This window comes from Montipora capricornis, chromosome 8, assembly GCF_036669925.1.
Source record: "Montipora capricornis isolate CH-2021 chromosome 8, ASM3666992v2, whole genome shotgun sequence".
NCBI lineage: Eukaryota > Metazoa > Cnidaria > Anthozoa > Scleractinia > Acroporidae > Montipora > Montipora capricornis.
Window position 1 is genome coordinate 31,793,729 of NC_090890.1, and position 16,569 is coordinate 31,810,297.

At 37.8% G+C, this 16,569-nt stretch overlaps 1 protein-coding gene across 1 annotated transcript in view; it reads left to right on the forward strand.

The window, feature by feature from the left end:
- The window catches only part of LOC138059245 (lutropin-choriogonadotropic hormone receptor-like), a 41,218-nt gene continuing 24,649 nt past the window's right edge, over positions 1–16,569 (forward strand). The window contains exons 1-2 of the mRNA XM_068904810.1: positions 1–359; positions 1,972–2,043. Coding sequence (XP_068760911.1) covers positions 142–359; positions 1,972–2,043 — 290 coding nt within the window. The 5' untranslated portion in view covers positions 1–141. The remainder of the gene's footprint in view (positions 360–1,971; positions 2,044–16,569) is intronic.

Genomic DNA, 16,569 nt, shown 5'->3' on the forward strand with positions numbered 1-16,569 from the left:
TTAGCAACAGCTCTGATTGGTTTCTAAATCATTTACTACCGATTGCGACCTCAGGAAATATGACCCACGTATATGGATATCAAGTGGCAATAGACCTTGTGATGAGAGAACCACAACGCTTTTTGATAGTGTGGTTCGACCATGGCTGCGTTATGGAAGCTGCTCGCAATATTTCTTGCAGTTCTTAACATCGCAGATCGAGGACAATTCTCGGTACCCACAAGACGCAGCGAACATAGTTGTGGGCCATGCTCTTGTTCGTGGTTTAACGGATTCAATAATGCTTTATACACTGCGGAGTGCTTTAGTCGAAATCTATCCTCTGTTCCAGCTGAAATTCCCGACAATATTACTGTCTTGTAAGTAGTCAATAATTTCCTTTGTAGTTTTAGCTCTTGATATAAATTATATCTACACTTTCCACACCGCAAATTCTACGTTCGTTCTTTCCGATCTTTTGTAAATGTAAGCCTCACTTCGAGACGTCAAGCCGGACTAAAAATAGAGTTATGCTTTCCTTGATCACGTACTCAAACTGTCGTATTTCTCGATTATCTGCTTGGGTCCTGTCTACAAATATGTAATGTTAAGAGCTGATAACAAACCTTTAGGATTTACCGTGGCGTTGGGATTTTCAATTTCAACTGTAATCTCACTGTTGCCCAGTTACAACCGGTGCAATTGTTTAGAAAAAGCTTCGTTCCAGTTCTCGAATTTTGACACTCATAGATTTAGTTCCTATTAAGTGTTTTTCTCACCTTCTATCTGAAGATTTGCTTTAATTTAAAGAGTGTTTTCCGTGTTAGGGCAAGAACTAGAATACTGCAAAAATTTTTCCGAGCGCATAAAGCGTTGTTTTTCGCGGTTATCCCTAAAAGTCCGCTTGACGCATGGAGAGAGGGAGTAATGCCCTTTTGAATCTATAGCTTTCTTCAAAACGGTTAATTTAATTAAGATTTTTGTTATAAGATCTATTTCAGTAGTGCATAAAGGAATAGTCGGCTTTTACTGAAACGCCCCGAACTTAAACTTTTAGAAGTTTTGACTGATTCCCCCGTAATCGTATTTTTACTATCCGGCCTTGGGTTTATAAACGTTTTCTACCTTCGGATATCAGCATGTATGAAATGCCCGAATACGAAGAACTGTCTATAACCAGTGCTTTCTTTGAAGTTATATTGATCATTAATGCGAAGAAAACCGTTAAAAAGAAGCTTGAAAAAATCCGTGCTTTTTAAAGAGGACTAGAATCCTTGACCGTTCAATGTCGCTTGGAAGATGCTCTAATGCAATGCGTTGTGGAACAGTTTGAATATCGACGAGATCGACGACCAGGGCAGTCGCATTGGAAAGGTCTCTCTTGCCGTTTAGCCTAGATTTTTCGGGCTTATTGAAAATTGCTTTAAGATGCTTTCTTCATTGAAAGAAAAAATCAAACATTAAAAATGGCTCTCACATGTTCAAAATTGTACTAACTCTATTTAGACACGGTGAATTCAGTAAAACCTCAAAGAGGCTAGTCGCGCTTGAACCTCTATGGAATAACACTGCTGTTGAGCTTATGAATGTTAAGACGTCGCCAATTTGGGAAATTATGAAATTATCCTTGCAAAACATCCTTTGGTATTTGGACATTGTTCATAGAATACATGAAAACTCTCTTAATTAACGTTATTGAAGTGTTAGAAGTTACAAGAAATAGATGGCTGTTGGAGATTTTTGCTGGAAGAGGGCCAAAAGTTGTTCCACATCAGAATTTCGGCGATGGGATTTATTGGTAATGCCTGAGTATGAATTCGCGCTTTTATCACTTGATATCAAACTAGATGCAATACATACTGTGGGACCTCGACTCTGAACTCCTTTCTGTGTTATGCGATAAATTTATTCTTCGCTTACTTGAGCTTGTCAAGATGGCAGAAAATACCGTTGTTTATTTTGTTAATCCATGTTACATATCTTTCATTTCAGAGATTTGAGTGACAACTGGATAGCCGACCTTTCGGAATTGGCATTTGCCAACTTCACCAAACTACGAAAGCTGTAAGTACACTGGTCATTGGTTTTCAATCACTCAGTATAAATATTCTCTTCATGAGTTCATGACTATGGTCTCAATGACATTAATATTGCAGTCAAATTACTTTGCCACTCTTGGTTAAGAAAATAATTGAAAATCACATTTGTTTCGTGATAAGGCGTTTGTTCAAGAACGAAGCCCAATCTATGTAAACAAACAGCCCCTTAAAATGTATTCCCTTGTTTATGTTAGCACCCTAGGAACTCGAATTTGGGCTGCCTCCTTTTTCATCCAAGGCATTTGAATCGTTTGAGAATTACCGCAATTTGTCCGTATTTCCTTTCATTTGTGTCAAAGATATAGCTTTCAGGATATGTCCGACTGTGTTCCTTGACGAAACGAGATAGCTTGGGGTCAAAGAAACTGTTCTATTACTTGCAGTTTATGGCTTTAAACAAGTGACTACACTTTGACGAGCACGCCATATGTAGCTTTGAAAATTGTCCAAGGTTTCACAAAGGCCCTTTCACTTGGGAACCTCGAGTTCAACAAAGAGGCCTTGTCTATTTCTTTAATTTTGGACCACCTTTGTTGTTTTTACAGATTTACGTTGTTTTCGTCTCGATAGAGTGTATTTAATTGGACTCCTTCATAAAAACAAAACAAATAGGCTGGGCCTTGAGAAAATAACTGCTACTGTTTCCCTAAATAGTCAAGTCATTGAGCCTGACTTGCTCTCCCTTGTTTGAAATCCCGGTTTGAAATAAGTGTACTAATTAAAGCACTTGATGTTTTTTGGTTTTGTTAATCTGTCAGAGTCTAATTAAACAAAGCTGAGGCTGGTGGCTCTTCTTACGTATTTATAGCTACAAGAAAGGCATTCCAAATGAAAAGCTCCTTCCCGTTTGTTGCTTTTAAGTTTTACGACAGTTGTGTTAAGGAAGCACACTTCACAAAAAACGTAGCTGTAATGCGAATTGTAGACTGACTTTAACTGGTAACCCTTTTTGTAAGCTTAGCTAAAGGTCATTTTGGAAGTGAAGCTAAGATCTACTTCAGTGAGATTTTTGACAGATCTCCTCCAATGCTGAAAGAAGTCTTGATCGACGAATTTAATTATTTCCTTTTTCAATCGCGAGAGATCTGATTCGTTTTGGAAACACCTTGTCTTTTTTTGTTTGATCCAAATCAACATCACATTATCTATTGTGATTCTAACGTCGCCCAAATATTATTTCCTTGACCAGCAAAGTCTTTTCTTAGCCAAGATAATCACTGCTATCAAATCTTGGCGGGCAGACATTCTGACTGGGTTTTGACAAGTCTTTATCAACCAAATGTCCTTTAATGGAATCTCATAGAAAATGACTTTCTCGTGAAATTAAGGAAGTTTCTACGGTCACACATCACTTGGCTTCAAATTTTTTAAGCGTAGCCAAGCTCCATTTCCTTAGGAACTATCACGTTTGAGTGGATTATGTTACGCTTTCCACAATCAAAGTTCAAAAAAGTCCCAAGTTCCACCTGGCTCCTCAGAGACCTTTTCAATATTTTTTAAAACTTGGTTTCTTCCCATATTATCAACACAAGAAAGGGTAAATGTTTGTCAAATTTTCAAGGAATTTGTCTTTGAGATACAGTGGAAACTGAAATTGGCCCGAGTACTGAATTTTCGAGTCTTTGGAGAAACGCATGCGCACTTCGGAACTGAACGAACCAGTTCACAACACTGGAAAGTGCTTTTCGATCATTTTGTTCTACAGATCGATTGCGTTTGAGAATATCATCCAGTTAAGAGGCCGATCCCTCGGAACATACAATATGGTCTCCTTTATTCACGTTAGAAATGAGAAAAAGCGGGAAGAGTCAATTTTACTACTTAGTAACTAGAAAGTTCCATATTTGGTTTTGGGATATGTTTCACAGACGATGTCAGCCCTCGATCATGATCCTTCAACATGGTGAAAGACTCTGCAGGAAGATACTTCTAAAATACTCCACGTACCAGAACAAAAGGATAATGAGGCTTGACCTCATAACCTTTTTTTCTGAAAAAGAAGGAAACCGCAACGGGTTTCTCCCTACAAAACAGACGCTAAAGGTGTTGTTATTTTTGCGGTATGAGAAACTCACACGATATAGATCTTTTAAGATCGGGTGCACTTGTTGAAAGTTTGTAAACTTTTTATTCAGGTCGACAATCCGGAAACAAAAAAACTCCCAGTTTTGTATCTCTGTTTTCATTGCAAATAAAAGGAAATGAAGTCTGATATCAGCTGAAAATACAGTACATCACGAAAGCTTCCTTTTTTCTAAAAATAAATTGTTGCAGGTGAATTAATCACTCGGACGTTTTTGTGCTACTAACCTCGACGCGATCGGCGAGGTATTTGATGTTCATTCCAAATGACACTTATAAAATAAACTAAATTGTCTTAGTTTAAGAGATTTTCGCGTTTATTCTTTGTGTTACTCACTAGCTTTATCGGTGTATAGTCAAACACGTCTTATTTTTGCTAATGGCTTTCAAGCTTTAATCTGTCTCTCCGTCCAATCGCGTGCAGTTAAAAAAGCCTTCAGATGACACCACGAGCAAACTTCGATCATTGAGGCAAAGATATCTGATGATTTCCAGGACTGATCTCTTAAACATGTAATTCTACAAGTTTCGTGGGTGGTTTCATTTTAATTAGTTCTACTGGGCTTTGAGGCCATGCAAAGAAGCTTTGAAAGATTTGCACCACGAATGACAAATTAGCTTTTATAAACTAGGTTAATGTTTATAAAATCGCATCTCTGAATCCGCAGTGCATGACTGCCGATTTGGTGACGGCATGGATTGTCCGTAAATTCCCTTTCCCTATAACTTCAGCAGCTGATTCATGTGCACAAGGAAGACTGCATTACATTGCCACTGCTTCACACTGTGTCGGATGAGGTGTATTTTTCCAGCTGGATTATTTATTTCAGCAGGATCCTTGGAACATCACTGAAATATAGCACTAAACCTTTCGCCTGTCTTTTTGAAGAAAAATAAAAAAAGTAGGCAAATGGGTTCGCGAATAATGATTTACGAAACCGAGGGAGGATTTTGCCATACAACTCGAGTTAATGTCGTAAAAAAGGTTGCTGTTATTCATCGTGGGTGAAGTACAATAATAATAAAGTATTCTCGTTTGTCTCACGACGTAACCAGTCGACCTCATCGCCTGATGAAGACTAGCAGTATGCAGTCGAAACGTCGCGATCTACATCACAAGTGACCACATCGTGAGACAAACGAGAATACTATTGTTACAACTCAGGTTGCAGAGAGAAAATTGTCTTCTGTGGAACAAACTTTTGTTATGATTTGTTATGATGAATTGTGGCTTTGACAGTGCAGCAAAATATTCCTTCTTAATGTTCTGTTTACTTTTTTGACGGGTGTGACTTCGCAAGAAAGTTCTCGAACGGGCACTGAACTTTAACCTCCTTTTACTCAATTTTCCTTATCTTGCAAATGACAAAGTGAAAGTACTTTACTCTAAACTTTAGTGAGGCTACAATACAGACAGGATACGGTAATATAGCTGTAGAATATGACGTAGTGTAAAATTTGAAGGCTTATGACAGAATGTCATCTGGCGATATTACTTTGTTTTCTTTGAAATCATGGGCGTCAAATAAAACGCCAGAGTTGACTCCTCTTGACCTAAATTTATGTTACAAGTTGAAATAGTGAGAGAAAACGAGTTAAACATTTCAACGAAAGGTATCCTTTACGAAAACAATAATTTTAGCTCTTCGTGTGTTGACAAACGGTGAAACCCGACCAAATGATGTGACAAATGTGGGCTAAATAAGTATGTGTTTGACATGTTGTCATAACGGTTCTATTCGACTATTTTTTTGGCTTTCGTGTGACTACAAAGGACAAAGAAAATTACTGGAATTTAATTGACAAGAATTCTCATTTTTTGGCGAAGTGAAGAAGTATGAATAACAAGTTAGGATCCGCAGTGGTTTCAACAACCTTTTCAGTTGTAGAAAGTCTGTGCTTTGAAATTGATTATGCATGCACTTGTACAGTATCCGATTTGGAGAAGTAATCTTTCAATTTTGGTAGCCAAGTACCTATTTCAATGAAGATCAGTTTGCGATAAAGTTATAAATATATATTTCAGCATAGTTAATCTGTCGTCATACCTCTGTTGTATGATAACAAGATCCTAGACTATACTATTGAAGTGCGATTGGTGATAACTTATAGTATTTTTGGCGTTTAATTCTAAATTCGGTACTTTAAGTCTTTTCTCCTAACTCCTTAGATAAAAAGCCTTTTTACCACTCCTTAGATAATTAAAAGTTATGAAGAGTTTTCCTGATCTAAGACGTTTTTTTCACACTTTCAGCTGTTTTTTTTTTAACTCGGGCATTTAACAGATAAAAAGCACTTGAAATGTAGCGAAAGCGTTGGTATTCTAACGCCCTGGATGCAGCTATTTTGAGAATGTCCAAATTCCTGTTTTAAACTTTCATCTTTGATCCTAACATCAAAAAGGCCGGAATTTGAAATCGATCTACCGCGTGAGTTAGCACTAAACGTATTTTTACAAGACTTTCCGATTTGCAGAGACAAAAATCTGTTTGGGCATTCAAAGCAAAGACTGAAAGAGTTATCCAATTCACAGAGCTCTCATAAGCATTTTTTCTGTTTCAGTCAAGTGGTATAAAGAGCTTCTAAAGATTTTGCAGTTATCAAAGCAAAATTCTTGGGCGTAAATCAGTTTTCGGAAATGTATTAAAGAGACTTAGCATTGCGTTGACGTCAAACGGAAAACTATGGGCTTAGTGAAATCTACAGTTTGCCAAAAATCAAAGAGCCCCTTGTTTGGTTTCAACTGATTTTTTTCCTTTTTATAGCTACAGACATTGAGCAGCTTTTCTGAGAAGTAACCTTTAAAATTTACAGAGAAAAAGTAATTTTTCGTGACTTCACGACAAGGAACAGCCCTCCATGTGTCGAGAACACGAAGATATATGTCTCTAATATCTACCAACCAGAAAAGATGTTAAAATCGTTGAGGAACCGAAATAGCTGTAGATTACAATTGTCTGACATGTAACCTTTTAGCACTCGTCCTATTTTTTTTACTTAAACCACATAAAATCTGAGCTTTATCAGCCTTGCTGTTTAATATTTTGCAATAATTCCTAAGATGGATGATAAAGACTCCAATAGCTTCAAAGAATCCAACCTTAGTGGGATTATCTGCCTGGTTTAGTTTTATTAGTTCATTGTGAAGGCAAACGCTTAGAGGATAATTTCCCTGGTTTGCAAAGTTCTCAGTTTGTTTCGGAAGCATCGTGTTTTTAGTGCCACCAAGAAGATTTACTCAATCGATACTCAAACTAAGCCTACATTTGAGTGCAAACGTTTTCGAGATTCCCAAAGGAGTTAAGTGTAAGAATGTCGAGAAACTTCATCTAGTCAGGCGAAAGACCACACAAAATGATCAAGATAAATGATAAAGTCAAAAACCAGGGTATTATTGTTTCGATCGATGATGACACACTCGATTAGAAACGAAGCAAATTTGGCATTCAGCTGTCGTACTGGTATTTCAATGAGTCCCTCCCAGGGATGGTTCGCTTTAAATATTTGCTTGTGTTCCCATGTTCCCGAAATATTCTCACCTTTTTGATCCCTAAAATTGTTTATGTTTCCTTGTTCCGTAAGATATTTTTGTCATTATTCCCCTGTTCGCCAGTTCAAATTAGCCATGTTTCCTTCTTCCCCAAAACCCCTGGGAAGGACTCTTCGAAACATTCTTTCTTTTTTATATGAACCATTTCTATAAGAACGTTCGAGCTGAGTTAAACCAAAATTTTAGAAGTGGAGCTGTAAATCTAACGGGGCAATTAACTCAAATATATAGGGACGTTTTTACCCGGCATTAATAAGGTGGCCTTCTTATTGCGTGGTACACTGAACAACAAACAACTCGCACCGCGCACCGGTGGCTCAGTTGGTTGAGCATCGGGCTGCCATGCGGGAGGTCGTGGGTTCGATTCCGGCTGGACCAACACCCGGTGTCTTTAAATAACTGAGGAGAAAGTGCTGTAATTACATCCGCAAATGGTTAAGACTTTCAAGTCTTCTCGGATAAGGACTATAAACCGTAGGCCCCGTCTCACAAACCTTCAATGTTCACAACCCAGTGGGACGTAAAAGAACCCACACACTATTCGTAAAGAGTAGGGCATGGAACTCCCGGTGTTGTGGTCAGGCCTCATTTCATTCATTCATGTGCTAGGTGAGATCGCTAATGGACTGATAGCGTCACCCTTAGATCCCTTGCTTGTAAATTTGAATATATTAATAGAAAATGCGCCATATAAATTCATTATCATCATTACCATTAACTCAGTTTACCTTCGAACTTAGTATACCACACAACTTCGATAACATGTTAAGAACAAGGCTCAAATCGCAAACATGTTATGTTAACATGTTAAGAACAAGGTTCAAATGGCAAAAGAAAAATAAGAAGGTTCAGCTTCAGCCCCCAAAAAAGACGTTCTTATCAAGTTAAAAAGGGTAAATGCGCACTTGATCGACTTACAAGTCGACTACTCCACTACTTGAGTTATTATGGTTGTCTCTTCTCAAAGTGATAAATGATAATTTTCTTTTTTTACATTTTCGAAACACACTCGAAAATTCAAACCACTGTAAAAGAAATTGAGAAACGCAGATGAAAACTCAATTCTCGTTAGCAAAACAATTAGACGGCTTACGGTATATATCGGAGTTTCGACCAAACCCTAAATGTACTTAAGTGGATTCAAGAGAAAGCCCAACATAACTTAAGGCGAAAATTCTCTTTTCGCCCATCTGATTAAGCGAAAGAAATGAGTGGCTAAAGCCAGTCTTTCCAGGCAAACAAACAAACAAACAAATAAACAAACGATAAATGAATAAATACTCTAAAAAGCACCACCATAAAAACACAAAGAATGCAAAGTTAAACCTAGTGTTGGAGTTGAGAAGCCAGGATGTGACACATTGTTGTAAGACAGTTTTATTTTGCATCAAATGGAAAGACCTATTTTTTGTACCATTGTAAGGGAAATCCTTCTTTGGTGAACTGGAATTTGGTGCTTTCATGACAGTGTTAGATTTTGTTTTTCTCTCCGTTGACTAAAGACTCGGTTTTTCATCTTTGTATTCATCTATAACTTTTCTTTTTCGCTCCGAAGAGGTACAAGTAAGTTTATTTGAGGACACTTGTTGAGCTTCAATTTCTGCTCTTCCAGTAGTGTTGTGGTTTTGTGGGTCTTCCTCTATGTTTGCGTTGCTGTGATCCGAGCTCTTAGTTTGTCTGTTATCGCTGTATGCAATCTTCGATTGAATAGAAGCCAATCAAGGCTGAAGTAAACGCTCCATTTTCCAACCATAATTTGAGGGGGAAAGGGTGGTCTAAATTTCCCATTTATTTTCTCCAGGACTCACTTTGTGAGATACGGATAATCATATGCAAACAAGGAGACGTTTTGATTACTCGTTACAATCAATTAGTCTTATCTTTTCCGATCAAATTAGCCACAGCAAATGTAACACCCGCAAGTAATGAACCTCTTGTCCCAAGATACGATCAACACTTTTCCACGCTAAAGATTCAACGTATCTCCAACATCTGCTTTTGTAAGAGAAAGACCTCAATCCAGTGAGCTAATTGACTATTGTAGAGAAAATGTTGAGTGATTTAAGAATGGTGTAGAAAATCAGAAAATAGACCAAATTGGATCCAAGATGCTTCAATTTATAAGGAAGCGCGACCTGGATATAAACCGGGGTCAATTTCCAAGCACAAAGATACGCTTAAGACCAAATGGCCTGAAAATGGCAAAGATGTTCCACAGCCGGGTTAATTCTGTTTGAATTGTTAGAATTTCTCTGAGATAAACGATCATGTATCATTTGTGGGCAATGCACCGTGCTGGAAACCCAGAACAATACTTGAAACGTCAAAACAAACTGTAAAACAACCGGATAATACGGTACAAGTACTACAGGAAAATAAACACTTGTCATCGTTTACTTGATTTGAACAGAGTTAGTAGTTAGTAACGCTCATCTGATCTTGAGTTTAATTAATGACTATTTTCGCGTTTTTAGTGTGGATAAAAACTTTTCTTTTCAATATTTGCTTTGTTCTGATGTTATTTCCTGACACTGTAACTTTATAGGCAGTCGACGTGGGTGCTGGAAGAATAATGGAGGGCGAGTTAAGCGGATTGTGATAAGAGGCAATTCGGCACCTGTGGGTGTCATTAAACTTTCCTCTTCGCTTTTTTTACTGGAGTCTTAATTTTCTGAGAGGCAAATAGTGATGATGATTTGACCCAGCTTCTCAGTATCCATGTTTGGTTTTGTAAGGCAGTTTAACGTCTTTTATGGGGTAACTTTTCACCACTTTCATAATTTAATTCCAAGCTGTTTTTTTTTTAATTTTCCAGCTGAGGGAAAATACGCTTCCCTTACAAACAGGTTTACCCGAAAGAAATAAATCAAATGATAGCAGTTTGAATTTAAAGCACCTCGAGAAAGGCCATTCATGCATACTTTTCAATAATATGGAGTGATAAAAAAATTGTAGTTGAAAGCACCGAGTGTACAAGAAACCGCAAATGTTCTCCTGAACAGCGAGCAAGGTGAGAGTACGAGAATCCTGGGGCAAAACACACTTGTTTTACTCTCTATATTTAAAACGTGCAGAAAGTGTTTGTGAAGCACTTCTGTCAAATATACTAAAATAGTATGTCATTTTATGGGAACTTTACTAATATTTTGGCGATGGTGTTTCAGTTCTCAAATCCAGCCCATCTCAGCCCTTAAACTGAAGAACCATTACTCCAATAATGGATTAACCCTGCTAATGTCATAATTTTCTGTCCGCGGTGTTCCTTGTTGTTTATGACCTGTGATATATATGGTAAAACAATTTATTCTAAGAATCCTTTACGTCAGATGCTACAATAGATATTTATGAATTGACGCTGAATTTTCTGTCTGTGCGTGTTCCTAACTGTGGTATTTCCGGCTAAGTCAGATATTTTGTTGGATCACTTAAAAAAGTAGACTCTCTTCCTGAATTTCCGATTAGCGGTGCCTGGAGTACATACAAGCGTTTAACTTCCCTGAGGGCAAAATTAGTGTTGTAAAGAAGACATTAAAAAATACATCTGTTTTTCTCTCTGTTTGTGATCTCTGGCCTTATGGAAATGTGCCTTTTGTCTTAAACGATTTAGCCAAATAGGCGCATTTCACGTGCCTTTGTACATTCCGCTCTTTTGCAAGGCTTACACCGCAGGGTCAAGGAGCCACAAGCCTCAGGCTATCTCTAAAGCACAGACATTAGTACAGAAGCTTCATGAAAACGATTGCATCCGAAAGTTTTCAAACTCAAGCTGTTTTTTAAGCTCATCAACCACAGGTTTTTTTCTTGTTGTTCTCAGGAGTATTTATGGAAATGTTCTTAGCTAGCATTTTTCTCGCAATCGTCTCCGAGGTTTTCATTTTTAAGAAAGCTATTGCTTCAGAGGATTAATTTGTTAAACTTTTCATGTTTTTGAGATATTCTACTCAGCTCTAAGCCGTTATTTGGCCTGACGAAGTCGAAAACTTAATTCTCTTGCTTAAAATTAAGAACGGCTTAAAATTAATAATGGCTTTTCGTGAAGCTGAACCAAGGAGCTTAACTTGTGGCAAAATAACTCCTGATTTAATCATTAAAGAAACTATCGAGGAAACATATGTTTTGTACATTTTGAGGGAAGGTCACTGACCTCGTGTGTACAGAAATGCTTTAGCAATCACCTTGAAGTATAAGATTATATTGATTTCGAAGCCAACCAACATACCTCGTTTTCTAGAAAGAAAATTGACAGATGGATTGCAATCACGAAGCCATATTGATTGCCTGAAGTTGCAAAACAAAGCTAGCTTACTTAGCAAATTTGCTATGATCAGGAAGGGTCTTTGAGAAATGCTTATTTATTGAAAAGGGTTCGGAAAGAAAATTATGATTCGAGATAATGAACTAACCGATAAGAGCGGCAAATATACAATTCATGTAATCAGAAGTTCGACGGAATCTTGTGAGAATCGTGTGGTAATTCCAATAGATTTCGTATCCCGAGCCTCGATATGAAATGTTTGGGAACGAGTTTCAGTGCGCAAAAACATGGCCGCCGTGCGATTAAGGTGAGCGATTTGGCAGTGGAGAATGGTTGCTCGCACAACGGAGACAACAGAGCCACGCCCAATCTCCATTGACTGAAATAACGATAAATTATGTTTGTGCTCGTAAATGTATGGCCAAATTCCAGTATTGTTTTGAACTAAAAGTTTATAGCGGTCTTTTCAAAAACCTCTCCATCATAACATGACGAAAGCCAAAGTGATCTTCACTGGCAATGAAACGGCAAAAACGCCACAGTGAGTGGTGTGTGTTGAAAGATCGTTGACAACCCACATTGCTTCTTGTCTCGGAGGTGGTCTAACGCTGATAGAGTATGAAGGGATTTGCCAGTATCAAAGAAAAGAAATAGTCGCGTCACAGCAGAAAAGAGCTTATTAAGGAGATTTAAAAACCAGTCTTGCAGCGAAAATTCCCCAAAAGAAATAACCGCCTCACTCACAGGAAGTCAGTGATGGCTTTCGCAGGAATCACTGGAATAATATTTAATAACAAAAGAGAAAAATGAAAGCTCTAATAGAAAGTTATTGACCAGTTTTCTACGATGCAAAAATAACGTTCTCTCCTTCCAGATTCGGGGATTTAATGACTTAATCACATCCGATTTAAGGAGGAAATTGATCGTGAAGTCAGACCTGTGTGAGGTCCGAATGAAATGTTAGAACTGCGTTTGGAGCTATAAAGTGAGCTGAGCGTATATTATTTAGTACTAAATTACCGCATTCATGCCTGACCACGCAATTCGAATTCCCGCCGCAGGCAGGAACGAATAAACTCATTGAGCAAGAACTTCATCTATTCAGTTGCGAACTGGTAATATGGAATAGCCTTCACGTTCCAATGATGTTGTTGGACGTATCTCCTACTATGGACTTCAGTGTTCCAAAGAACGAGCTTATAAGTTACTCTTATCTAGGCCTTTACTCATGTAATTATGATCTACCTTCAGTTTCGTACCATGGATTTGCTCACCTGGGATATAATTACTTTCCTGATGGGCTATTGATCACGTTGGCATATTTAGAAAGAGATTTTTTAAACACTTTCCCTCTTCTTAGTTTGGTCAGTTCGTATTAGGAGGATACACGTATTGGTATTAAAGCAGAGAGTGGCACAGCTCACCATATTGGTGTATCCCAAGAGGTATTGTACGAAACGAAGACCCACAAAACGAAGACCGAAGATAAGAAAATGAAGATCCCAAAACAGTTTGGGATCTTCGTTTTCGTGTTTCTGGGGTCTCACAACTTCGGACATCGTTTTCTGCCCTATCTATCCCTAGTCTCCTTCGCAGCCGTTTTTTGCTATGCACTGTGGGAAGCGTTGCGTGACATCGCAAAAAACGGCTGCGAAAGGCAGTAGTGTAGCAGCTCTGTTTGGTTTAAGTCATGGTTTCAATTGTTTAGTCTTTTGTCGAATAACCTATTTCTAGATCCCTTTCTTGAGTTCAATGAAACTGAATCATCCATTTTGGATAAAGATGACCTCCAGGCATTTTAAGCTCTATATAGTTATTTCTGGAGGTCAGTACCTTAAATATAAATATTTTATTTACGGTGTTTGTAATAATGATTGTAATAAGCTAGGTACAATAAACGTGTTGTTGTTGTTGATCAAGTGTGCGTTGTTACAGGCAGGCAGGCAGACAGGCAGCTCGTTTGGTGACCTCTGAAGGTGTAAGGGGAAAGGTGAATTGGCAAGAAAGTAGCCCGTTGTCATTTTAACATGAATAGTTACATTATCATCAATATCACTATTAGCTTCTTCATTGAAAACAATCTCCTCTTCGTTGTCGTCGTCATCCTAATTAATTTTTGCCCGGACGGAGTGCTCCATTCTCTAGGACCACAAATTGTGGAAGAGTGGAGACAGACCATCATGCCTTTTTGATAGCATGTGAGCTCTGGTTTTTGTCGATCCGACAAAGTGTACTAATCTGAGTTTATTTTAAAAACACTTGTCTCAGATTGAATCCGATAAATCATTACAGAAGCCAGGAGCCGAGTTAGAAATAGCGCATTAATAAGAAACCTTGCGGGAATTTTTATCTCACTTGAGTTGTATCCGGAGGGTACAAGTCACTGAATCCTGAAAGCAAAAAAAAAACATTTTTGGCAGAAAGAAAAGAAAACGTTGTGGTGCACGCCCACAAATTGTACTGACATAACACTTAGGATATCTGTAATCTTCACTTCGTGTAGGTGGTACTTATGATAAGGAATTCCGTTCAAACCGTTAACTTTAATTCGAATTTCTCTCGGATGACAAATCCCGGTAAAGGGTGTGGGGATGGGCTGATGTAGGACTCCCTTTTTAACATAAGTAATTGCTAAAATCACAGACTTCATGTCTCGCATAGCAGATAACCCTAATTTCATTGGATTGGTATGAGACATGCTATTGAATGTAAAATTAGGCTCCGCTGTTTCTGATATTCTGATATTCATTGTTTATCCCATATTATTATACGTCAGACTCACTATGAAAAATCTCATTGGTCGAGAGCATTCAATCAATTCACAATAGCTTGTGAACTTGACATGATAAATGTAATATCTGCTGCAGATATTACGTTCAACGTCTGCCTGGTTACTAAGCCCCTTGGAATGTTCTCCTCAGAAACAAAATGGCCGAACGCTTCGCTTCTGTTTCTGAGGATGAATTATGTGAAAAATGTATAATAAAACAATTATTGATAACACAGACCTCGGTTTTGATAATTCATGATATCATGCTCAACCTCATCCAATAATTGTTTATTTTTAGCTGTCAGTGATAGGCAAAATCATTGAGTGGGCGATTCATGACAATGTATGGAAGGTTGGAAATATACTATAAAAACTTCCCTCTCAACATAAATATCATTGCAGCTCTCAATGGCCTGATCTCTTAAAAAAAAACGGTAGTCTTTTAGGATAACAAAACAGTTCTGAACTCGTTTAGATTGGCCGCTTAATTAAAGGTGGGCCCCGGCCGCCCTTCCTTCTCCAACTTTAAAAGGAAGCGTATAACTAGAACGTTGTTAAATTACAGTTTATTTTTCCTGGCCAAAGACCAGTATTGTTAACTGGTTTGAACAGTTGTCACTGTGAAATAGGAATTTCAACCACCATTGAAATTTACGAATACTTGAAAGCAAAGATAATCTCCTTTTACGTAACATTGTATTTTAAAAGCTCCTCAATGTTTAATCCACATTTATTTTGCAGTTTGTTTTTATTGCCATTCACCTAGACTGCTCTTCGACTGCCCTTCACTATGCAATCAAAAGAACGTTCGTGCAGTTTTCGTTACAAGTTCCTTTGATTGTATCCCGGAAAACTACAAAAACTGTGCTAAACAGCCACTTTAATTTTAACATTCAAATAGAATGGACTTGTCTCGGATTGAATGATTTGTTTTATAATTGAAAAGGTTTTGTCTTTCGTGCCGATTTAACTGCCAGGATTTTCTTAAGATGTCACAAAACTGTCATGTTAGAACAGCGACGTCATTCTTGGAGAACAATCCAATTTGTTTTAAATGTCTCCAAAATAGATTAAAATAGATTATGGAGTAACCGGAAGATGACAATAACAGGATAAAGGTATTATCTATGCTACAGACAAAGAAAAAAATAATGCACTTAAGACAAATACAACATTAATAACCCGAATCAAAATATTTTAAGACAGGAATGTTTGAGGGGAAAAGGAGAAAAATGTTAAGAAAGCCAAATCAAGAGTGTTGACCTGCTGCCATAAATAAAATTGTCTGCTTGATCAAAAGACGCTGCCAAAATAAATTATAAAGTTTTAATCAAGAATTCACCTCTTTTTTCTCCTTTCTTTTTATTGTGAACGCGATACATGCATGAATAATTAGGCGTGGCATTTCTCTCGCGCACATGTAATCCCCACAGGAAGCGGGTGAAGGAAGCAGCTTATCTTTAACAATAAACTTGCTTCTAGCCTGGCATGGAGGCGGTCGCAACAGTCATTCCAAGATATGTCCTTAGCTCTTGAGGTTTTTTTGTGTAAGAGGCGACCTGATGGTTTTAAGAACAAAACATTAAGATTTAAATGAATCTCATGGTGCTTGAGAACTTCTTGATGGTCAGATGCTGATTAATAATTTTCCTGCTTGTGGAGCAGTCACCATTAACTGAAAAGATTGCGGTTTCGTTTGTCAATTTTGAGACAACTGAACGTTTTCTCCCGTGGTGTAGTCAGGGTCTAAGGATTAAAATGTGATGTTACGGGTTTTTAAGATCGATAAACTTGTCCACGCCAAAATTCACGGGTCTCCTCGCACGAGTGTTGA